Below are 26,558 nucleotides of genomic sequence, written 5' to 3'. Positions count from 1 at the left end.
AGGGAGTGGAGGGTGGGAGGGAAAAATTGGAACAGAAGTGAGTGCAAGGGATAATGTTGTAAAAAATTACCCTGGCATGGGTTCTGTCAATAAAAAGTTACTATAATAATTAAAAAAAAAAGAAGAGAAAGAAGCAAGGAGAGAAAAGATTTTCTTAAATGAGCAATGCAAAGAAATAGAAAACTTTCATACAATTGAAAAGCCAGATATCTCTCCAAGAAAGTTAGGGGCATTAAGGAAATGTTTCATGCAAAAGGGGGCATGATAAAAGACAAAAATGGTAGTGAGTTAGAAATAGAAGAAATTAGGAGATAGCAAGAATACATAAAGGAACCATACAAGAAAGATCTTAACATTACTGGTAACCATGATTGTGTGATTACTGATCTACTGATAGATATCCTGAAGACTGAAGCCAAACAGATTTAAAAAGCATTACTAAGAATAATGCTATTGGAGGTGATACAATACCACTAAAAGACTTAAAATTATAAAATACAATCCTGTGAAAGTGCTGCACTCAATATACCCACAAATTTGGAAAATTTAACAGTGGTCATTGGATCAAAAAAATTAATTTATATCCCAGTCCTAGAGATGAATAATGCCAAGGAATGTTCAAATTGATGGACAACTGCATTATCTTCATATATCAGCATGAATGTACTTAAGATTCTGCCAGCTTGGCTTTGTCAGTATTTGACCTGAGATAACCCTGTTGGCATCAGTCCATCAATAATGTTGCATGTTTACTGAAATTAAAGTAGATGGAATAATCTGTAAATATTTTAACAAATAAAATTAATCAACAAAACTTTTTTTAAAAAAATAAGTAATAGCACTATCATGTATCATTTTTCTGTTTGGGGGCAAAGATTTCATGAAAGAATTTGTAAAATTCTTGTTAAAATCAAAATATATAATATCTATGGAATTCAGTTGATCAAACAATCCTATAGTTCTGATACATAAAGAAATTTGTTCACTTTTTCATAATTTCTTTTTATCATACTCACAGAGGCTCTTATCTGTTCCCACCTACTGCTTAAGACTCTTTTTTCTTTTCATATGCCAGAAACTTGCTTTAACTTTGCAGGTCTGTTTACAGAGTCCATTTCTTTAAAAACGAAGGCATTTCCCCATTCTCATAATTATAATAAGATGTTTTTAATGCCTTAGGCTGTAATATACCTAGGTCTGAATATTTACACTTATGCAAAATAATTAGATGTCCTTATACTATCCTATCAGCTAACTTTTATATTAATTCCTCCTTGAATGAGTTAATTCTATCATTTTTCACATGTAGATTATTCTGGATAGAAAAGACAGGAGCAAAATTGAAGATTCATTGTTTTGCTGTCTCAATTCCTATGTTATACTCTCATAACTATCATTCTTATTTTTTCACCTTTCCTTGTTAATCAAATGTCATCTATTGTGATACTACTCAAATTTTGAAATAAAATCTATACCAACATATATCAATTATATATGAGAGCTAGCTTTATATAGGAGTGCTAGTTCCTCCATTTCACTTTATATAAAATGTTTCTTTTGAATGATGCATATTCTCTATCCCTGAATTTTTGTCATTAGGTCTACCCCCACCAAAAAATGAAGACACTCATGAAGTTATAATTCATGAGGTCATAAAAAGTTTCCCTACTTTGTCCAATTCAAGGTCTTCTTCCTTTCCCATTTTCATAAATCCATAGAAAATGTCTAATCTTACTTAAACCCATATCAGCCTTTTGAGATAGGTGTTCATTTTGGATAGAAACAATTTTAGTGACAGCCACAAATATTACCACAGGTCAAAGTTGCTTTACAACAGAAAAGTTTCTTTGCTAAAATGTAATATGACAAATCTCAAATTGCAAGTGTATTATAAACCATTTTCTAAGTGAAACTCATGAAAAGAGAGCTTTCTTTTTAAATGTCTATGCTATTCATTTGCATTTAAAAGCAAAAATACTATTTACAACTGTTTTCAACTATAGAATTATATATTCTCCCCACAATCTGCTTCCTGACATCATCATCCACGTGAAATAGTTAATTCAAAGGATGCCAAATATCTTTCCTCTTAAAATCATGACTTACATTGATATTTCTTTAGGTTTGCAAAGTGCCTTGCAGATGTTATGCCATTGATTCTCACAACAATTTTGGAAAGTAGCTGCTTTTATTATAATCTTCATTTTACTGATAAAAAATTGAGACTTAGAGAAGCAACTTGCCAAGCGTCAGATAACTTCTGAGTCAGCATTTGAATTCAAGTGATCCTAAATTAATATCAAGTGCCCTGCCATGCTGCCTTCCTATTGTTGCATGCCCACTCCTCTTAATTTCTGAGTGTGATAGAATTTTTGACGGACTCCTTTGTCCTTTTATTTCCGTGATGCTATTCTTATCTGGTTCTCTTCCTCCCTTTCTGGCTGCATCTTTTTTTTTCCCCTTTGCACAAACGTCCCTCCAGTGCTCTATTGTGAGTCCTTTTCTCTCTTCTATTTTTGTGATCTCACCATCTCCTAAAGGTTTAAGTTCCTTCTTCTTGTTAATGTCTCCCAAACATTTAAATCCAGCCCTAATCAAGCTACTAAATTCCACGGTTGTATCACAAATTCTCTACTAGAAATCATCACCTGCATATACCATAGACATCTGGAGCTCATCATTTCTAAAAATGAAGCTCATTACATCTCCCTACTCTACAACATAACTATTTTTTCCTTACAAATTTGAGTGGTTTGAGAGCACCACTATCCTTATATTTACTAAAGTTTGCAATTTTACATTTGTCTTGATTATTTCTTTGCTCATCTGTCATATCCATATGTCATAGTCACTAAGTTTTAGTAATTGTCCCTCTGCTGTCTACATCTGTGGGGTTTGTCCCTCAACTCACTTGGCTACCCTCCTAATTTAGGTCTTTCTGACCTACCCTATTCACATGGACTCCCAATTGGTTGCTCTACTTCTTGATTCTTCTAGCTCCAGAAAAATTTACTGAAAGCTTTCAAAATAATCTTTCTAAAGAATAATACAGTATATAGTTCTCTTCATCAAAATTCTCCAGTGTAACTCTCTTGCAAAATATAAATGCCTTAATGTGACATTTAAGGTCATCCATGATTCCATACTAATCTTTCTTTCTAGATACATCTTTCAGTATCATGATATCTCTTTCACTCATTTTACATCTTGTTCAAAGTGTGCTACTTGTTGTTTCCAGAATGTGAAATTTTTTCCTGCCCCCATGACTTATCCCAGGCCATTCTCAATGCCTGTGGGACATTTCTCTATTTCTTAGACCTTTTAGAATCCTTCAATGTTTCTATGTTATCTTATTTTGCTACAATGGAAGAATTATTTGCTTTGAATTTTGAGGACCTGATTATACTTTCTGTTACTGATGCTATCTCTGGGGGTTGAACAAAGTATCTAAAATATTCTGGGGTCAATTTTAATTAAATAGCTTCTGAAGTTTCATCAACTTATAAATCTATTTAGAAATTTTCTACATCCCATTGGTTGTTAATGGTCTATAGCTCTCCTTCCTCAATTATCTTTTATCTACTTGTCTAGATAAATGGTTGACCTAGTCCCTGTCCCTTTACTAAATTTCTTAAGAGCAGATACCATTTTCAGTATTTTTGCTCATATTTTCTATGTAACATAGTTTTTTTTTTTTTGGTTTTTTTTTTGGGGGGGGGAGAAGGTTTTATTGCAGATGGTAATAGAGTTGCAGCCACAGAAATAGTATTTTTAAATCTGCATATAATGTATTTTCATGAATTTGATTTAGATAAGTTTAAATAGCTTTATCTTTTATTAAACTCTTAATAACAAAAATCTAAAGGGGGAAATAATTATTTTCCTGGTCATTGTGATAGATGCCAGACCATTTCTATTCCTTGCTATAAACAGGAAAAATATAGAATATATGATGGACATTTAGGTCCTTGGATTAATAACTTACTGTGTGAGAAGAACTAGCAGAAAGGAGTAACATAGTTTTTGAATTGTAATAGGACAATGCAATTCGAGATTTGAATTTAATTGAAAGTATTAGTTATACTTTTCCTATGCTGAAAAAATCCACAAAAGATAAATATAGTTTTCTTTCATTATTAAAAAAAATCCTAAAATAAATTTTCATGCTTACAACCATAAATAATAAGGATTACCTTCTGATAAGTAGATCCATTTGTCCTATTTTTTTCATGCTACAATATAAAGAATGCTGAATATGTAAAATTAGACTATAATTCTGATATGTGCTACATGTGTGAATTATACTACCACTGTCCACATCTTGAAAAGATGAGGCTGTATTAGTTCAAACTGTCAATCTCAAATAGGAATGAATTCTTGCCCCACAAATTAACATCATTTATGTTCCCTTGTATTTATTTGGGAAATTTTTTATTTTATTAGAAAATATTTAGTTAAATATTTCACAATTTCAGTATAATCTGTTCAAGTTTCAGTATCCCCCATCAACTCTTCACAATTGTAATTTTCAGAGCCCTGGACTGCATTGTTTGAGGAAGTTTCTTCACTGGGAGTTCCATAAAGAAATGAAGTCATGGATTAGGTGCACTCATACAGGGACCAGCCTCTTAGGATTTGAAGACTAGATCAAAACTGTCCCTGACATCAGAGAATTTTTATTTCATTCAGAGGGGACACAAGTAACCATAATTATTATAAGTGGTTTATTTTACTCCTTAATATTAGAATATAGTGGTTCAATATAATAGTGAATTCTCACAACAAAGCTGTCAACAATTTAATAGGAAAAAATTTCTATGAAGCCTTTTGTATATTACATATACTAACAGAAATCCCACTAATTCAGGATTCCTTGGACATATATTTGTCACACAGACTCCCATCTTCTTGCTCTCATTTCCTGAGAAAAAAGAAGATTAGTAAGTGTTAAAGAAAGGTGATAAAGACAATTATCACCTAATTGAAGTTTTAACTTTGTAAAGCTCTAAAAAAAGAACTGAAAGAACATAAGAAAGCTTTGTAAAAAAAAAAAAGTGGGCAGTTTTCCAAAACATTTTGGGTCAAAAACAGGGATTCCTAAACATTTCCCTATAGACAGAGATCTCGAAAATATGTCCTTGGAGAACAGAGAGTCTAGACTTCATAAGAAGAAAGAAAAAAAGAAAAGAAAGAAAAGAAAAAAGCAGGAAAGAAAGAAAAAAGAAAAGGAAGAAAAGCAAGCAAGAAAGAAAAAGAAAAGCAAGAAAGAGAGAAATCAAGCAAGAAAGAAAGAAATAAGGGAAGGAAGGAAGAAAGAAGGAAGGGAGAGAGGGAAGGAGGGAGAGAAAAAAGAAGGAAAGAAGGCGGCAAAGAGGAAGGGAGGAAAGGAAGGAGGGAAAGAGGAAAGAAGGGAAGGAGGGAATGAAGGAAGGGAAAAGGGAAGGAGGGAAAAAGGGAAGAAAGGAGGGAAGAAGGGAAGGAGGGAGGCAAGTAGGGAGAGAGGGAGGGAAGAAAGGAAGGAAGGAAGGAAGGAACAAAGGAACGAAGGAAGGAAGGAAGAAAAAAAGAAAGGAAAGAAGGAAGGAAAAAAGGAAGGAAGAAAGGAAAAGAGAAAACGAATTGTCACTACAATACCTCAGGCATCTATAAATTCTCAGAAGCTAAGAACAAAGGCTATGTCAAGGAGTGAAGAGAGAGCTAAAAGGAAGATGAGTCTGTGAAGACATTTCTTTACTTAATCAGCACTTTGGTAAAAAATAATATATTTCCACACTCACAGCTAACTTCCTACTTTTACTGAAAAGCCTTTTCATCTTTTAGGTGGTTGTCTTCTCTGGAGAATATCCTTTGAGGTTCAGATAATCTAATTTAGATCACTATGATTTGGTTTTAGACTCTTTCCATAAAAATATAAAACTCATTTTCTGAAATTGGTTTGCATTTTACTTATCACTACTTTCAGACCATGCCAACAATGAATAAAGTGCCCTCTATTTGCATTAGACAGCGATTTTTATAGCTCTTTGTTTAAGCTGCCATCCACTTTTTTCTTTACTATAAAATAGAAAAATTGCTATAGCATCCATTGTTCACATTGATTGTAATTCACTGGACTTTTAAAGCTTAAAGAGGATATGTCAACTTTGGAAAACCAGGAAAGAGAGCAGCATGTGTAGTCCCCAAGTTAATTATGCTATTTGAAACCGTTTTATTTATTTATTTATTTTTTACTTTAAACACATCTATCTACAAAGAGTTTGAAAAACTATCACATTATTTTATGTAATAAGAAATTTTCTGAAATTGAAGACACTTTTGATATTTCTGTCTTAGAGCTTAATCCACAATAATGTACTCTTTTCTGAACCTTAAATGAGATACTTGAAATGAGTACATTTTTATTCCAGCAATGTGGAATAATTTAGGAAATACCAAGAGATGGGATTCTATTGAATATGTGAGAGCTTATTTGGCTGTACACATTTAGAAAACTAAAGTAACTTATTTTTAAAAATTGTATAAGCAATTTTCAAATAGCATCAAAAATGGTATCTTGTCCTTGGATTTCATGTGAAAATTAAATGAAAATGAATTGTTCTGAAGTGTGGAAATTCAAAAACAAGAAAATGTATGGTTTTTAGAACTTGTGAAAGGTTGTATGTTTTCTCTGCTCCTTGGGTTGGAGAACATTAAATTTTGAACTTTGTTGCATGCATAGCCAGTTTTCATTGTCAATCTTCTATTATTAAAAAACAACAACAATGGATTCGTGCTTTTACAGGAATTCTCCTCTGTTGAAAAAACTTTTGGGAAATAAAGTAATAATTACCAACTTTGAACTAACCACTGACTCCTTTCATTTCCTCATCTATGTGTAAACTACAGGGAGCCAGATTTAATCTCAATATAATAAAAAATCCATAAAATTAGAAGCATAGAATAGACTGCCTCACATGGTAGTGAGTTTACTACCACTGGAAATCTAAAACTAGAGGTTAGATATTCTAAGAGTCATACGAGTTGAGGTGAAAACAGATGGCCTTCCAACTCTTAGATTATATTTTAGTAATTCACATCTAATCAGTTTGCCAAGTTCTGTCCCTGAAATCTCTCTTTAGAATCAATCCTCTTATATAAAAAGTAACTTACACTAGGTTTATTGCCCTTCGTCTGCATTTCTGGAATAGATTAACTCAAACATTTCCCCTCTTCCAGTCCTCACTCTTTGAAACATCTTTCAAATATCAGTGAAACATGAACAAAGGTATATTTCCATTTCTTTATATCTGGTTCTTCCTGAAACTCAATTTAAATGCAACTTAAAGTATTTTTGAGATGATCTTTGATCTTATCACTCCAGGGTTATTTTGAATATCCATGGCTTTATTTAGAATCAGGGATATATTGTCCATGCAGCTCTCCAAAGAGCACCCTGTCATTAAATGAAGATTTGGTACTTAAAAAGGTGTTCTGTGAAAAATGGGATGTTCCCCATTTTTACATATTATGAATGATTTAGGATTTTCTTGCTTGGGGAATTAGAGATAAAGTTACCTGAAATACATAAAGGATATTTGTATAATGTCAAAATCTAGTAAATATTAAAGAGGGATTTAAACCACAGTTTCCTAAATCCAAGCATAAACACTATTCATTACAACACTGCCTTTTTTTCTTTTTATCACTTATAAAATGGAAATAAAAATACTTGAGCTAATTACCATAAAAAGCTAGTGTGAGACTAGCATTTTCCAAACTTGAAACTCCCGCCTTAAATAAATAATTATTAATATAATTTTCTTCAGATTAAAAGATTGTATAAAAACTATTACAATTTTAATCTAAGGAAATGAATATCTTTCTCTTTCTCTTTCATTTGAATTCTATTGCTGGGAAATAGTGAAAAGTATTAAAGATAGTTAAGATGTCACAATATCACAGAAAGACAGAAAGAAATGATATCCAGAATACATGGAAAATCATTTATCATGGAAAGATTAAGGGCTATTTCTACTGAGATTGTAGAGAAAAAGTAGAATGGGTATGCAAGACAAGTGAAGACCTGAGGAATGAATGAAGAAAGGGAGTCGAGAGAATTCATTTCTGATAGACCCAATCTTCTTTATAAGGTATAAAGAAAGATCATTTTGGGAATAATGGGGAAGAGATTAGATATGTGGATTTGATGAGGGGAAAAATTGTGGGGAATATCAGTCAGGGAAGAATAAAGGGATTACCATTCAAGAGCACAGATGAAGTTAAATACCACAAAATCCTATTGTAGGATAAGAGGATATTGATGATGAAGGTGACAGAGATTTTGAGTGTTAATAAGTAACATTAATGGCAAAATAACAAAGGGGAAAAGGATTTAAGAAAGTCTTTACTTAATTGTTATTTAGTCATTTAGTTATATCTAGCTCTTCAGGACCTTATATATGTTTTCTTGGCAAGTATAGTGTAGGGGTATGCCATTTCCTTCTCTAATAAATTAAGGCAAACTGAGATTAGATGGCTTGTTAGGGTCACACAGCTAATGAGTAATTGAGGCAGGATTTAAACTCAATTCTTTCCCGATTTCAGGCTCATTAATATGTACGTATGTATAAACACATTTGATAAATATTAAACAGAATTTATACCATACTAGCTGATATTAGGTCATATAATCCATATCTGATGTAGTGATGGACAGATGTTAGCATATAAAATACACAAAAAATTGCTGCAAATTTGTGAAATCCAAACAGAGTTCCATTTATTAATAAATATCATTGGTCTCTAATCAAGACAAAATTTACTAGCTAAGCAGTTATGCATGATGTTAGCTTGAAATGTAAATGAAAATATAATTTATTAACTTGTTAATTGTTCTTGCCTTCTCCTGACACTGTGGATATTAGTCTTTAGTTATGACAAACCTTAATATCTATGACACATAATAAAACATTCAAAAAACCTCCACATATTTTGAAAAATTATTTCCTGTAACTATGTTCTTATTGAGTATACTAAAATATTTTTTGAGGGATGGGTTTTGAAGTTGTGACCTGAAAGGTCCCCTGTAAATACAAATTGGAAACTGTAATTTTTATAGAAATAGAGAACTACTTGGGGATCCTGAGAGACTGAGTAATTTGCTTGTGGTCACAAAGTCATTAAGTTTCAAGGTCAGAACTTGAATCCAAGTTTCTGTGACTTCATTGCCAGACCTCTTTGTATTATACCATGTTACCTTTCATAATGATAAGTCACTGCAATGAATTTTGGTCATTATGATGTCAATTTAAAAATTTGATATGAAATATTTTACATACTTTATTTTTGTAGTGAAATATTTATCACAGCATTCTGCATTCAGCTCAAAATATAAAAAAATTATTTATTTTTCTAAAACCTGAAAACAAATAACATTTAGAGCTTATAGGAACTTCAAACTCCTCTAGTCCAAGTCCTACATTTTACAAATGGGAAAACAGACCAGAGATATTATATGATTTGTCCCAAGCCACACAAGTAATCTCAGAAGTGAAATTTGAACTCAGATCTTCCAGCTTCCAAGTAAGTCCAGCTTTCTAACTACTGAGCATAGTACCACTTGACACATTTTAAATGGAACAAAATTCCTTATATTAGCAGCCTAAAGCTATGTGATTTTCCTGAAAGTTAATGTTAGAATTGACATCTCTAACTGAGAAAACTTACGTATGAAATAAATACTTCTACTGAGGTGTCTCCCAAGTGGTTCCATAGCCCCTGATTATTCCATCTATAATACAGTTATTCCATCCATAATACAGAATTCATTTTCCACTTGAATTAGTTTCATTTTAGGCAATTTCCAAAGGTAAGAATCTAATTTAATCATGTTTCATTATAAAACAGAATACTCCTTTTATTTTATTATTTAATTTAGCAATTGCCCCAAATACCTTTGAAGGCATGAGTAACAATTTTACCCTCCCCAAATCAGTGGATTATGCATGTCACAAGTATAATATTAAGGTTAATTTTGTTTCAGAGAAATGGAATGGAATTTGGAAATATCATTTTATGCCACTGAGGATGGATATGGACATTTAGAAGAAGTTCATCCTCTTCATGTGCAGGAGAAAGAGTTTCATAGACGAGATATTAAATAAGGATCAGTGATTACAATCTAACTCATGATTACCATCAACTACCTAGCCTCTTTTCCAATACTGTCAATTTTATAGTCAGAATAGTGATTGTGGAAAAGTCTTAAACTAAGCTTTTCTTCTAGATTATATCTTATATACTCTTTTTTTATTTTATGGTAATACAATTTTGATACTTTTTTATTTTTGAATTATTTGCAACAGTTCCTACAATGATCGAGGCAGTCTGGTCAATAGAAAGAGCTGTCTGAAAATTTTGCCTCTGACAAATACAAGCTATGTGAATTTAGGCAAATCCAAACTTCTCAGCATTTAGGGTAACTCTCTAAGATTGTAAATTGCAAAAAAAATGTGTCAGTGTGCACTGGCAGATAACAATAAAAATACAAAGCTACTTTCTATCTTAGAATGGACTTTCTCCCTTCCCTCCAAGGAACTAGTTAAGCCCTTGAGGCTCATTAACAGTTCTAGTAATGAGGTCAATAGGTAATGGATTTTGTTTTGTTTTGTTTTGTTTTTTTTTTTTTGGTCATAGAAGCTTTGCCATTTAATCTCTCTCTCTCTCTCTCTCTCTCTCTCTCTCTCTCTCTCTCTCTCTCTCTCCTCATCTCTTTCCCTTCCTCTGGCTGGCTGGCTGGCTGTATTGGCGCCAAAATTGTGGGGAAATAAAGTTTTCATATGGCAGCAAAACATGGTGTTAACTATTAAACTTAGGAATGTGATTTAATCTAAAGTTGGGCACTCTTTGGTCTTTGGTAGATCTACTGTACTGCTCAATAGATGGGCTGTCTTGAGGAAATCTAGGAGAAGGGGGGGGGGAGAATAGCTACCAATCAGAGCCAATAATAGTATGAAGCAAATGAGACTTTGCCTAAGGGTCCCACTATAAGGGCTGATGTTTAGGGCACAAATCCCTTTCCCACTAGTGGGTCCGTATTCTAGCCTTATATCTAGTTGTTCCTGAAATAGTGGCACCTCTTTCCTGAATCCACAGTCTCCCACAAGTCATAGTGTCTTAATTTTTTTCTCTTCTAGCAGGCCTTTACATATAATTGGAATCTCCTCTCTGGTACCTTCATCCCTCCTTCCCTCCTTCATCCAGGAGTTTTGTCTCAGATGAAAACATTTTAATTGTTCTACTATCAATATATATTCTAAATGATTACAAAATGAGCATTGTAAACAGTTCTAAAAGAAACAAAAATTCTCAATATTCATACAAAAAAGATTCAAAATTAGTAATATTTAGAGATATGAGCTACATTGATTTATAACCTCAGACCTGTCAAATTAGTTAATAGAGATAGGAGGAAAAATTCAACATTTATGGGGTAGCAGGAAATCAATAGACATGTATTTACTATTGGCCAAATCAAGAATTTTTCCCATTTTGGAAAACAATCTAAGTATATGCATAACAAGTTACATAATAGTCCATGGCCTTCGACCCAATCCTAAATCCTTGGATTTATACACCAAAGATATCATCAACATGAAAAGGTTTTTAAGTACAAAAATGGTCATAGCAGCATTCTTATAATAACACACACACACACACACACACACACACAAAAAAACAAGGGAGGGAAGGAAGGAAGGGAACTAGAAAGAAAGAAAGGAAGATTAGAAGGGAGTATAAACTTTTTTTTTACATGGACTATGAGCCATTGTGATATGTGTTTCTTTTACAAATATTATCTCTACAAACATTTTATTTGATCTTCACAACAACCCTGTATAAGTTAAGTACTACTATTATGCCCATTTGAGATTGAGAAAAACATAAACTGACTTCCCCAAGATCACAAAACTCGTAATTAAGATGACATTTGAACTAAAATTTAACCCTTATCCACCTGTGCCACCATCTGCTTCTTTGGAAGAGAGAAAGGACTAGAAAGAACAAAAGCAAGAGTGAGACAGCAAGAGTGATGGAGAGAGATGGAGAAATAAAAACAGAGAGCTTTGATAAAACTTGGAGAATGTCCATATACATTGCATATACAAATATAACCAGATGCTAATGTACTATTTGGAGTAGTAGGTATATAAATTGTTCAAAGAAATATGGGATGAACTATATGAAGTGATACAAATGAAAAATATAATAAAATATTAAAATATTCAATGATATCAACTTTGCAAATGAAAAGGACATTAAATAATGATTAAATCTGGATGAAAATCATTGGACAATAATGGTGCCCTCACTGTAGATCTTCAAGTAGGGCATGTTGCAGGAGGAATTCTGATTCAGGTATTGGTGGAAATAGGTGTTCCTTATTATTCTTTTTGACTCTGAGATTAGTTGAGTATTAGCATATAAAATATTCTCCTCTTTTTTTTTTTTGAAGAAATGGAAAATCACTACGTGTGTTTTATGTGTGATCAATGGCAATCATTCTTGTAAGTTGTTTTACTTAATCGTTTTCAGGGATTGTACATTATATAGGTGTACGTTGTATGTTTGTATATTATAGAACAGAATGATTGCTCCCAGTCAGTCAGTGAATCAGACAAGTAATATTTATTAAGCACTTACTGTGTACCAAGCACTATGTTAAGGACCAGGAATACAAAGAAGGGAAAAATATACAGTCCCTGTCTTGAAGAGGTATATATTTTAATGGAGAAAACAACATGAAAGCAACTATGTACACAAAAGACAAATAGAGGGTTCATGAGGTAATCTCAGTGGAAAAACAGGAGGTGGGGAGGAAGGCAAAGTTCTATACAAAGTGAACTTTTAATTGATTTTTGAAAGTAGACAGGAGGTAGAGGTGAGGTGAAGAGGGGGTATTCTGGAATCAAGAAGGTTGATATTTCTGGATTAAAAAGTATATAAAGGGAAATGAATTGTAAAAATAAAAGGTAGACACAATTTTGGGAGTAAAGTTGTGAATGATTGTAAATGGCAAGCAACATATACTTGCTTCTAGAAGTAATAGGTTGCCATTGTAATTTCTTGAAAAGGAGGAGGTGGAATCATTTGTCCAGGCATATACTAAGGGGAATTCCTTTGGGAGAAGGAGGAGGAAAAAAATTTAGTCAAAGAGGCACAATAAACTGTACAAGAGATGATGAGAGAAAGAACCAGCATGGTGGCTACATGACTAGAGAGCTGGGAATGTATACAAGAAATGTTATGAACATAAAAAAGATATGACCTGGCAGTCATATCCAGGATTGGAAATGGGAAATGAATGTGAAAGAGGAATTGATAATAGCATAGAAGGATGAATCTGAATGACTAAGAGGTAGCAGTGTCCTCAACAGTAGAAAAGTTTAAAAAGGGAGTATTTTAGGGGAAAAGTTATTCTCTTTTCATCTTGTTGAGTTTGAGAAGTCTACAGGACTATAAATGAACTAGGGATTTAGTTCAATTTCAGAGGCAAAAGCCTAAGGCAACATATCCCATTCTGATTCACTCCAAGGAGGGCAGCTAAGGACCTCCTCATTAATGGTCCCACATAAAGTTTACTTTTTTCCTGGCCAAATTATTCCTTTCATGCTTAGTGGAACAAAAGTACTTCAAAGTTCATTCTCATAGCCAACCTCCCTGCAGAGGCAAAATGACCATTTCTGGGAATCGAGATCCTAAATTTTCATAATATATTGTTAATGCTTGTCTCACATGCATCTGTTATCTCTGATGTAAAGATCTTTCTTCAATCATCATCAAGAATATTGATATGTAAGGCACTGACAGAATTCAACGATGTATTGATTTTTATACAGCACATGCCAAAACCTCACTTTAGATAACTGATACTTGAATGAGACATTGTAATGGACATGTTTATTCTTCATTTCTCTGGATTCTCTAAAACATCCATTCTTGTATTAAGTCAAATTATCAGCAAGATGTTTATCTAAACCACAATATCTTATTCCCCTGTCTGGAAATATCTTTACATGCTTCAGATAGAGTTATATTATACCCCTAGGTTTTATAGAGGAATGAATTAAGAATTTAAAGAAAAAGAAAAAAATTAAGATTTTTTTTTTATTTATCTAGCTCTCTAGAGCTCTATTTCTGTCTTTATCTCTGTCTCTCTCTTCTTGTGTCTCTGTCTCTCTCTCTTTCTTCCTTGCAAAATAATAATTAAAGATAGCTTAATGAGTAGAAAAAATAACACTGGAATTTGATATAGAGGAGGACCTGGTTAAAAATCCAAGCTTTGCCACCTGTTCAGCATTATTAATGCAAAGTTGCTTCCCTGGACCTCAGTTTTTTCACTTGTAAAGTTGAGGGATTAAAGTAAAAGTTCATTAAGAATTCTTCCATTTATAAATTTATAGTGTTATTCAATGTCACTTCTAATAAGAATCATGCAATAAATATATTTTAGAATTCAGATTCAGGCAAAAGATTATTTCCCCAAAAGAACTGGTATTTTTCATTTTTCAAACTGAGAATTGTTTCATTCCATAGTTCCCTTTGTGGCTAAGTTAGCATCAAGTTTAAAGATTAAATTTAAGCTTCAATTGCATTGAATCAATGCTTATACCAAGTATATCCATTCTTCACATATTTTCTTTGTATTATAGTTATTTCAACTGTATTGTAACTTTGAAAGCTACCTCAGAGAAAATCTAGATAAAAAGAGTCTTTGAACAATCTTACTCAAAGATAGCTTATCAATTTATTGTACAAAGAATTTATATGTAATTTATTATTATTCTCACACTGAGCTGCAATAGCAAGTAAATTACTCAAAAAGTAAATACACATGGACTGAAGTTAACACTTTTCTTTCACTACTTCAAAATAACTATTATTTGAAAAATTTACTGCTAATTTTCAGGAAGAAAATAAAGTAGGATAACACATAATGACAAACATGTCACATTCTCTAAATTCCAAAAATGGAATTAATTTCTCATTTTCTTATTAGTGTTCTCTGTGACATTCTCCAGCCTTCCTTTTCTTTTCCCACATAAGGTGACACTGTCTTTAAAAAGTTAAGGAAAACAAAACGATGAGAAAAAAAGTCACTGAGGGAAGGGGACAAGTAATACATAAAAACATCATGTGCTATTTAAACCTAGGTCCAATCCCACTCCAGTTGTCAGCATATTAGACAATTGTCTCTTACCTTTTTCAGTATACTTTCATATTAAACAGTCCAATAAGGAACATTATGTTTAGCTATCTGATTTTACCTCTCTCTCATTTTTTGAACTGATAATGGTAAGGGACAGCTTATATTGTGGATATCCTTATCAGTTCCAGAAAATTAGCAATCAAGGAGGCCAACACACCAAATGAATCAATAATCCACACTGACTGAGAGACAGTCAAAGCAGAGTTATACATAATACGCTTTTATTATTCCCCAGTTATAGAAGAATAATTTTTGGGAGGGCATTTGGAAATAAAACTCTAAATTACTTGGGAAAGAATAAGTATCACATAATGGAACCCAAGGTAAAACAACAACAACAACAACAACAACAACAACAACAACAACAACAAACACAACAAAACAAAGTATATGAATGTGATAATCTATATCCTTATTTTCCTGATAATATTTTAGATGTTTTGTGATAAAATATTTAATGCCTTGAACTCTACAGAGTAAAGAGGATTACAAAATCTAAAAAAAGAGAAAAAAAAATTTTAAAAAGTGCCTCACCTTGCACTGTTCTTTAACTATAGATGCTATTTAACATCTCTGTATATCTCAGTTGGGTAGACTATCTCTTAAATCATTTCAGTCACTCAAGATCTATCATTTTATGATTCTAGTTAGTAATTAATGATAATATTGAGTGCTTTTGTGCCCAACCTGTAGTAGAATCTTTCAAGCTCATTTGGTTTGATCAACACGTTGGATATGTTGTACAGTAACCTTAAAAGTGATGGCCTTTCAGGTCTCTTCAAATGAAGGACAAGAACCAGTTCATTTATCAAAGATGTGAGAAAACAGAGAAAAACTTACTATCAATTTCGACTTCATTTCCCTATCTCTCAACTTAGTCATATATATATATATATATATATAACACATGCATACCCATATGATCTAAAAGTCAGCTGATAGGATTAGAAACAAATAAAAACTTCAGACAATTTTTTTTATTCTGCTTTATGCCTATCTGTTCAGAAAAAGGAACTTACCAAGCACACAGTATAAAGTACCTCCACCTGCTCTATCTCTCTGTAATTGATCTAGGAATACAAATATAAGCTCTACATGCTACATGAACTGAATGAAAATTAAAAAAAGCGGTCCTCATACAATCTCTATTTCAACTCATTATTGTTTATAACTTGAAATATGCTACACCCCAGTGGCAATGAAAATAACAGAAAATTTCACATGTATTGCAACATAATTTTTATATTTCTTTGACAACTTAAGGAGCACTAAAATATTTTATAAATCTGTTATCATAACCCATTCTCAAAATAGCACTTTATAAGAATGTGGTCTTTTGTCAGGGAATTGACCACTGTAAATCTGCTTGAGATGAATACTATAAATATTTTTGTAGCATTGGGGAAATATTTTCATCCATTCTGAGTAATACTTTGGCAAATCAAAAATCTCTGAACAAATGGTTTTAAATGATACATACATATGTATACACACACACACACGCACATATACACAATAGTCCAAAGCTGTAGAATCTGCAGTGACAGGCATTAATAAATAAAAGTTATTTAATAGAGTTATTCATCCTTTTGACAATCTATACATCCTCTTGTGTTTATATTAAATTCTTTTTCATATTATGTCATTTTAAACAATTGATGTTCTTAACAGACTATCCTTTGATACAGTTAAAAATTGTCTTGCTCTTTTGTTTGTCAGAATATTATTTCACAAAACATTTTAAAATGAAAATGGTATATCAATAATTACTATGCCTTTTCAAAAACAGATAAACCAAAACACTAAAATGATTAAAAAGGAAAAAATTCATATATAATTTCTGAGGAAGTTCAATGTCTATTTTACCTTTTTTGTTGCATATCCCCAACTTTTTAGTAATCAAAATAATAACTTTTTCTTTATTTATTTGGAATTTCATCAAAGTTGAGATCCTAAGCTTTGACTTGGAACATGGAACATTACAATGCTTTTTTTTGAAGGGTATGGATAAAATAGTTCACTGGTGTATGGAAAATCCCATTATCAATATTTATATATAAAAATTCTGCAATCTATAGTCTTAGATAAATTCCTGAGTACCTGAATTTATTCATCTTACATAGATCTATTTCTCTATATGTTAGAAATGGGACTTCAGTTTGTTTTCCTGAGTCTAAAGTCCTCTCTAGCCATCAAAGAACACTGACTTCTGAGGTGCAAACTATTCTTTTTTAATTAGGAAGAAGTACAAACCAGAGAAGCAAACTTTCTCAAGAATATTACTATGTTCTATTTATATTTCATTTATTTTTATTCTCCAAGTTCCTTTTCAGTCTTTTTTTTTTTCTTGTAGATATGGTTTGAATGCATGCATACAGCTCTCTTTCTACTCATGAAAAGTAGCACAGGGGAACAGGCAGAGCAAATATATTGATAGTTGGGTCATCCTTGATAGTTCAGAAGAATGTTACTAGTTCTGGTATGCCATAACAATAAATTTAATCTGTTTTTAAAAAATGATTTAATTGCACGGTAATCATAAAGAACTAAAAAAAATCTAACATAACTGTTATTCCAAGATAATAACTCTCTAAATTACTAAGGGAGTTACTCAAAATCATTGCCAGTTCTAAAGCTCTGAGAGTGAGGTACCCTAAGAAAACTGAATTGAGACCCTGTGAAATTCACACTCGTTTGCTAATTATTTTTTATTAATACACACTGCATTTCAAATCACTCATTGAACTTGGCTACAATAACAATATATACAAAGTCCAATTAGTTCCATTCAGCTTAAGAACTTCATTTGGTTTATGAATGGGAATTTGAATAGAGAGAACTGTTATGAATACTTTGTACTCAGTATTTTATGACTACATATATACATACATATCAAATTTCTATTCTACTATTGTCTTATAGAACAATAATCATTAGGGAAATAGGGTGAAGACAAAAGAAAGTCTAGTCGTAATCTTGTCCCATGGCATATATGTGTGTGTGTGTGTGTATGTGTATGTGTGTGTGTATGCCTATATATGTATAACACATATTCACTTACTTATCAGATTTATCCCTCACCCCTTCAAAAAGTAAGAGGTTACCAAAGCAACCCAACTTAATTTACTCAATAGTTACCCAATTTAAACAGTAAATGCTGCTTTGCTTCTATAAATTGCTTCAAACTTATTTAAAATTTAAATAAACTCAATATCAAAGTTGTTTAGTAGTTGTTTCCAAGTTTAAGAAGTATTTCTTAATAATGAATACAAGAATGTTAATAACAATACTGTATTATACCCATCCCTGAAATAATTGTTCACATGATATTGGCCTAAATCTACTTTCCTAATGTATACGATGTCAGAGCAATTGATAATTTTAAGGTAGATAAACTCATCTTAAGATGGACCCATTTATTACTGCACATAAAACAGCAACAAATGGTTAGATAAACAATTATCTAGGTGACATTGGATGTTAGTGCCAACACCTAATGACTGGGCTTTTAGAATTTCACCTCCCGTGGTTAATGTTCTTACTGGTTGGAACTTCCAATAACCACTGATTTAGATTCCATTATCACTGCTTCTATTATCATTAGTGATGTATATTAACACTATTAAAAATAATAGCCACTGTAAAATAGTTCAGCAAATGTAATGGAAAGTTTTTTGATTTCCTACCAAACAGAGCTTGCCATTAACTCCTGGCATCACATATTTTCTCCAGAAAGTTTAAGTTTAGCATCAATCTTAGGAATACTGTCAAATTTAAAAGCCCAGACAAATAATAATGTTATTATTTATGCTAGATTATGCTCGCTAGGATAATGCTAGATTATGACCTTTTATTACATTTTATATTGGCTAAGCAACATTGATTCATTGCACAAAGATAAGCTCTACATAATTTAGGCATACATATCCTTTCAGTTATCTCTAAAATAGAGTTTAAAGGTAGGACATACTAACAACATAATTTGTTGAACAAAGATGATTGAATTTATAGTCATTGATTTGAAACTTTTAATTTCAGTTTTGAAATAAATACGTTTTTACAATATGTTTTTATATAATATATTTATACTCTTTAATGAATTTCCTATTCATTCTGAACTACAGATATTTTAACAAATTTTAATAGTCTAAGAATGGAGGCAAATATATATGTGTGTGTGTATATATATATATGTATATATATAAATACAGTATATCATCTCTTATTTACTTCAATTTCCTGAAAAAATGTTCCCCTAATTCTAAGATATCAGCAGAACTGATATCTTGAAAGTAGAATCTAGCTTACATTCAATTTCTCAGAAAAGATGCATTTGGTTCCTCTAAAGCTCCTACATATGGAATACTTGAAATAAAACCCACTGTAGAGATTTTATTCATACATTATGATTCAGATTCCCAAACCTTTCAAAATGTAGATTGATTCTATATCTGCATTTCATTTATATAATAAAATGTCAGTAGTTTTAAAATTATTCTTCCCAGAAAAGACAAAAGATTTTACTATCACCTAATCAACAGATGAAAGTTATCTCTAAGAAATGAACAGCCAGAACTACTGAACTCATTTCCTGTCTATAATGTAACATTTAAATCGCTTCTCTGAATCTAGCCTCTGGTCTCACTAGGATAGCAATCTTTGTCTTCAACCTATGGAATCACAATCCTGAAGATTCACTGACATCTCATGGACAACAGTTCTATTTAGAAATAATTCCATGTATTTCCTATATTCCATTTCTTTTTAACATGAAAATCTGTATGAAACACACGTCTCTGTTCATTTAGTGTGAATCTGCCACTTTTTATTTCTAACTAGAAGTCACTGCTTTGCTTGTTACCCAATAATTCTCTCCAAAAAATAAATCCAATAATATGACAGGGGAGGAGGGAGTGAGAATCTTTTCATGAGAAGTGAGCACCCAGAGTGAATGAGTTCTTCAACAGTCAAAATACAGATTTTTACAGACACCTTAAAAAAACAGATGAAATAGAAATAGGATATACATTTCCCTGACAAAAATAAACCAGTTCCCACAGTTTTTACATAAGGCACAAGTAGATTATCAGCAAAAAGAGAGGAAGAGGAAAATGATAAATAACTACTAACATTACTCTTAATCATTCATAATTTGGAAATAATGCTTTAGTCTATAAGATGTGTTGCATCAATTAGCCATATGAAAAAAAATTAGCACTCTAGCTTGACAGGACAATACTTATGAAACTGAGTAGACATTAACTAAATCATCCATAGAATCATACATAGAACTTAAAATACATCCTGAAGAACAACATATTTTTCTTTTTATAACCATCACCAAACCTTTACTCATTGACATCATATGCAATGAAGGTATAAAACTGCAGAAAGGGAAGTGACATTCTTCATTGACTGAGCTAAGAACTTATAAAAGTAAAAGACTGAAAACCTAAAAAGGCTTAAAATGTATCTATGTTTTTCTCCAGTCAGAATACTATATTAACTATTTGGCTGATTTTCTTATTTGAATCTTAAGCACAGTAAGAATTTCTATTTCAATATATTAACTTCTTTTTAAAAATAAGCCATTTTGTGTTTGTTTCCTTCTTTTGAAAGCATGTACCACATTATACCACAATTAAGGAAATATATAAGAGAATTTTAGAGGGCAAACATTCCTACACTTTACTCTTCTACTTTTATTTACAACCATGGCAAACTAATATATTGCATGATGGAATCTAGAGAACTGAGAGATTAACAACAACAACAAACAACAACAAACTAGATGGCAAGTATGTGTGTACATACACACATACACACAATTTTAACTTCCTCAAAAGTTTGTTCTCTTCAAATTGGTTTGATTTAGACAATTTCAAAGTTAATAATCATCTAAGTATATGGCCATGTACATGTACATGTACACATATGTCTAAAAACAACAGGTAAGTGCTAAATGAATTATTTTTGTAGATGGATGAAATTTCTATGCATTTCTTAAATCTTTTGTGATGAAAAAGAACTTTAAAATGGGATTTACTACACAATAAAAGTGACATAAATAATACTATTCAATAAATATAAATATATATTTCATTTCAATGCATGATGCTATACAATATAGATCACAGGATTTGGGCAAAGGTGATTCTTAATTTTATTTTTTTTCAGCATCCAGATATTAATTATATGATTTTTTTGAAAGTATAATGCTAACTTTTTATTTGGTTTCATATATATGCATATATATACACACACATATATATGTATGTACATATATGTATAATAATTTTTAGAAAATAGGAATAGATTAATTAAATCAAGTCTAAAATTGTTGTCTTCTATCCATATGTCTGTGAACATGAATTTGTATTTCCAAAGCTAAGTTGGATATTTTATAGAGAGTTTTTAGCATAGGGAATGACTATTTACATTCAGGAATTCACTTTTATCACTAGAAGTTTGGGCAGTAGCATTCACCTATTAAAATGTACCAAACCTTATCATCATAGATACTTTCTAAATAATTGAAGCACAGACAACTTTCCCTCAAAAAACAAAACAAAACAAAAACCTAACACAATTTTTTTCTTCAATCATCACATAGAGATACTCAGAAATACTACTTTCTTTGGTTTATAACCATAATCCCTTGTGGCCACCCTTCAATGGCATTCCATTCCCCATCATGGCACCTACCCTAGTGTTGTCATGGTGACAATGGTATACCAGAAAGCAGCAGGAATACTGGTGAATTTGCTGGCTGAAGACCCCTTCTCTGCATAGAACATGACAGTAGCAAAGATGATGATAGCCATGGTGAGAGAGAAGAGCAGGAACCCCAATTCTGAAGCACAACTCTTGAGTGTGTAGCCCAGGATCCGAAGGCCCTGAGAGTGGCGGGAAAATTTAAAGATCCGGAAGACTCGAAAAACCCTCAATGTGACAAAGGCCCCGCTAACATCCTCATTGTCGGTCATCACTAACCCAATGTAGTAAGGCAGGATGGCCACCACATCTATAATGCTCATGACACTACGAACAAAACGGTAGCGGCTTGGGGCCGCAGCCAGGCGCAACAGGTACTCAACAGTGAATATCATCACACAGGCTGTGTCCAGGCAGAAGAATGCTACGGCATAGCGCTCACCACATGGCAGCTCCTTGATGTGACCAGGACTAGAGCCACATGGAACTGTCTCCACAACATTGGCAATGACTGAGACAGCAATAAAGAACCCAGTAACATAGTAGAATACCAGGGCCATGGTACTAGTATGGGGGTTCTCAAAGGCCCTCCAGACCCTCTGCCGGGCAGTCATTGAAGGCAGAGCACTTTCCCCTGTATTTTCATTATCAGCATCATCCTGTAGTCTTTCAGCATTCTCCCGCCTACGGTCCTTATATTCCTCATAACAACAGTCACCAATAATCTCTGGGATGAGGCCAAAGAAGGCCAATTCTTCATCATAGGCAGAGATGCACTCCTGTCTTGGATAATGGAGTTTGCCAGTGCGATAGAAGTTCAGGATATGGCGGAAGATATCAGGATCACGGTCAAAGAAATACTGCTGGGTCTCAGGATGGTAGAAGAAGTCCCTCTCCGAGCTGCCCAACAGTGTGTCTGGGTAGCGCTCCAGGGTATCCTGCCATGTCTGGAACTGAGTGCCACTCACATTCAGGACAATGAGAGCATCTTGAGTCCTCTTCCTCTCCTGCCTTGGGGGTGCTGGCATGGGTCCTGTGGCCACAGGCATCCAGCCTATGGCTGCTGCCCGAGCAAAGGGCAGCCATGCTGCCACCCCTGCAGCCATGGTTCCTTTTCGGAAGTTCCAGGGGAAGGTAGGGAGGTCTTTTATACGTGGATACAAAATTAACTACAAGTTGCCCTTCTCTTCCCAAGAAATACTACTGATTAAGATCGTGGTACAGATGAATACTGCAACTTCAAAAGTAGAGATGTTGCTGAAGACACAATTCTGAGAGAGGCAGCCAGGTACACAGAAACCAGGTACTCAGAAATTTAAAATAGTGGTAATAAATATAGCAATTCACAAGCCTCCGTGAAATGAATCTACCCAAGCTCTCACCTGCAGCTGGTACCACCCTCCCACACACACAGGCAGATATACACACAGGTGACTTCAGATGCAGCCCTTTCTTCTCTAAGCAGGTGTCTCTGATTTTCTCCCACACAGGGTCCAGATGTTGGGGAGAGGGCTTACGCCTAGGAGATGAGGGGGATAACTGTCAGTCACCTGTTTTTCTTCACCAGAGGAGAGGGGCTAACTGCCGCCTCGTCGCCCCCCCCTCCCTCCTCCAAACCCAATTCTTTCTCCCCTTTCCTCCAGCAGTCTGTCCAAAAGGCGACCTGTTGTTGTTGCTCTCGAGATGCAATCACAGTAGTAGACCCTCCGTTCTCCTCTTTTTGGGAACTGGGTACCCTGCCCTCTACCTGCCGTGAAATGATGGGGAGTGAACAGAAGGGCTGACTCCAAATCGTCCCTTCCCGCAGAGCCTACCCACACACAGTGAAGGGGAGAAGAAAAAAAAACAAAATAATAACCCCCCCAAAAAAACTACAAAAAAATCAAACAAATAAAAAAATCCGTTTGCTCAAGCCTCCCTTCACTCTCTTTGCAAGTTTGGCTCCAGTGCAATTTGACATTTACAGACCCCAAGCAGGTTCCCCTTTGGCAGCGGTGACAGCAGCGGCAGCATCTGCCGCCCACAAGAACGTGCTTCGCCTGCGGTACGTACCTGAGAAAGTCCAGGCGCGGAGCTGAGTTGCATAGAGACTTTATTCTTTTATCCGTGCATCCAGAATGAGAGACAGGGCAAAGCGAGAAGCCGACTCAGCTCCTCTGGGGAAGAAGCCGCCGAAAAGCTCCAGTCGCTTGGTGCTCGTCCCCTTCCCCCATGCCTCTTTGCCTGCCTGCCTGCCTGTCTTTTCCCTTCCACGCTTCAGGAGCCCACGGGCATCAGGAGGCGGGGTGGGGAGGAGGTGAAAGAGAGGGGGTTGGAAGAGCAGAGAGGGTTGGCTGGAAGGGGACCCGGCAGGAGCAACAAGTTCAAAAGGTGGGAGGTGGGGGGGAGGGAAATCTCCCCTGCCAACTTAATGCACCTCCTGCTCGTGCAGGAGCCCAGGATCCTGCAGCTCGAAAGCTGCCGGAGTCAGAAGAGAGTGGCCGCCGCAGCAGCCGCCTCCGAGGTGCTGCCCATCCCGGTGGGTGGCTCTGGGCTGGTGCTGGCAGTCTGTGCACTGGCTCGGGAAGAGGCGCTCGGGAGCAGGAGGAGGGCGCGGGAGGGCTTCTCTCTCCTTCCCCTCCAGTGGGTGGTCCCGCATCTCCCCGAGCTCCCGGGGCTGCGCGGCTGGCTGTGCCAATAAAGAAAAAAAAGAAACGCGAAATAAATAAATAAATCAAGAAACAAGCAACCCCCTGGCACCGCAGGTTATTAAAGGTTCCTTGTTTTTCCCTCCCCCTACCTTCGACCTTTCTCCTCTCTCCCTCCCCCACTCCTCTCACATCTTGTTTCTCTCCTCCCTACCCACCTACCCACTGCCACCCCCAGGCTCAAAATGTCACCGAGCAAAAGCAGCCAGGTGGATCTTCTGTGGGAAAGGACAGAGATCTAAAAGCGGAACAAAGGGAATCCTCACGTTCTAGGTTGCGGCGGTTTGGTAGTGTCAGTGGCGGCGGCGGCGGTGGCAGTAGTGGTGGTGGTGGTGGTGATGGTGGTGGTGGAGAAAAGAGACACTCTGTGTGTGTGTGTGTGTGTGTGTGTGTGTGTGTGTGTGTGTGTTCTTCCTTCCTAGGTCCCTGTCCTAGACGACCGTGGGAAACAGGCATACACATTAAGAACCACACACACGCACAACCTCCACCCCCCCCCCCCCACCCCCCCCCCCCCCCACCTCCAAAAAAAAACTGGGCATGGGAAACCGGATAGCTGAAATTAGTTAAGGTATGGAGGGTAGGGGTTGAAATGTCAAGACATGAAAAGTCTGGGGCTAATTTTAAGTACTTGTTTATTTTGGTGTTATGGTACCAGTCCAGGAAGAGAAAAATAATAATAACTTGTCGGAAGTCAAAGAATCTTGTCTGTCCTCTTCTTCGCACAACTCCCTCTCTATTGCATTCTGATTAACAGTAAAGCATTTAGATCCTTTCCCTAAAACGATCATTTGAAGGAGAGACAGAGACAGAAGAGACATTGACAGAGAGACAGAAAGAGAGGAAGACAGCGAGACGGAGAGGAAGATAGAAAGACACAGAGAGGCAATGCTACATAGACAGATTGGAAGACACGGAGAAATACAGAGGCAGACACAGAAAGAGAGATTGAGTTCCTCCCTTCTCTTCTCACTTCATCTCTTCTCAATGCATATTCTTTCACACACATACACACGTGTGTATATGAATGTGTGTATGTAAGAAACAGGCTGAGGTGGGAGGATGAAAGGAGTGGTAAGCGTAGGGAAATTGTGACCCTTTTGGTTTTATCCTTCCTTACTTTAAAATCAAATAAAACAGAGCAAAAACCTCTTTATACCACTAGATGGCGGGAATGACGAGAAATTAAATTCTTGCCTAAGGAACTGGCAACTCTAGGGACGTAGAAAGACTAAAGTTTCTTACCCAAAAGTGAAGGAAAGACAATGAAAGTCTAGTAATTTGTTTACGTTTGTCGTTTTTCTTTCTTCTATCTTCTCCCTAGCTCTGTTCTCCTTTCATTTTTTTTTCCTATTCCTCTCCATTTCCCCTCACTTTCTCCTCTCATTTGTCCTCCTTCTTCCCTTCTGCCCTCTCCCTCCCCCTTCCTTCCCTTTTCTTTCCTCCCTCCCTTTCTTCCCTCCTCCTTTCTTTCCTTCCTTTCTTTTTCTTTAAATGTCTGAGTCTTCTAATGGCATTGCACTGAAAGAAGAAACATTTAAATGAAAATAAAATATCTTTTTCATTTAATTTGAACAATATATAACAAAATACAGACTTTAAAAACTATTACAGGAGAATAAAAGAAATGAAACATCTCAAAATAATAGGCCATCATCAATATTTATTGATGAAAGCTGGCTAAAATTCTGTCTGCAAATTACCTTTCCTTGGTTTTGCTTCATTTGGTTTGGTGAAATAAATGGATTGTAAGGGACAGTACAGGAATGTTCTCTTCCACCAGTGATCATAGCTATAACATCTTAGCCTTGGAAATATGAAATGTTATCTCTCTCTCTCTCTCTCTCTCTCTCTCTCTCTCTCTCTCTCTCTCTCTCTCTCTCTCTCTCTCTCTCTCTCTCTCTCTCTCT

General features: G+C 34.7%; 1 protein-coding gene across 2 annotated transcripts in view; it reads right to left on the bottom strand.

Moving 5' to 3' along the window:
- The window catches only part of KCND2 (potassium voltage-gated channel subfamily D member 2), a 588,817-nt gene extending 564,536 nt beyond the window's left edge, over window positions 1-24,281 (bottom strand). For both annotated transcript variants that reach the window (XM_003771553.2, XM_031938890.1), the window contains exons 1-2: window positions 24,014-24,281; window positions 21,953-23,480 (exon numbers count right to left, since the gene is read on the bottom strand). In XM_003771553.2, coding sequence (XP_003771601.1) covers window positions 21,953-23,067 — 1,115 coding nt within the window. In that variant the 5' untranslated portion in view covers window positions 23,068-23,480; window positions 24,014-24,281. The remainder of the gene's footprint in view (window positions 1-21,952; window positions 23,481-24,013) is intronic.
- Window positions 24,282-26,558: the final 2,277 nt, after the last annotated feature.

The sequence above is a fragment of the Sarcophilus harrisii genome, chromosome 5 (genome assembly GCF_902635505.1).
Source record: "Sarcophilus harrisii chromosome 5, mSarHar1.11, whole genome shotgun sequence".
NCBI classification, from domain to species: domain Eukaryota; kingdom Metazoa; phylum Chordata; class Mammalia; order Dasyuromorphia; family Dasyuridae; genus Sarcophilus; species Sarcophilus harrisii.
This window is presented reverse-complemented; position numbering and strand designations above follow the sequence as displayed.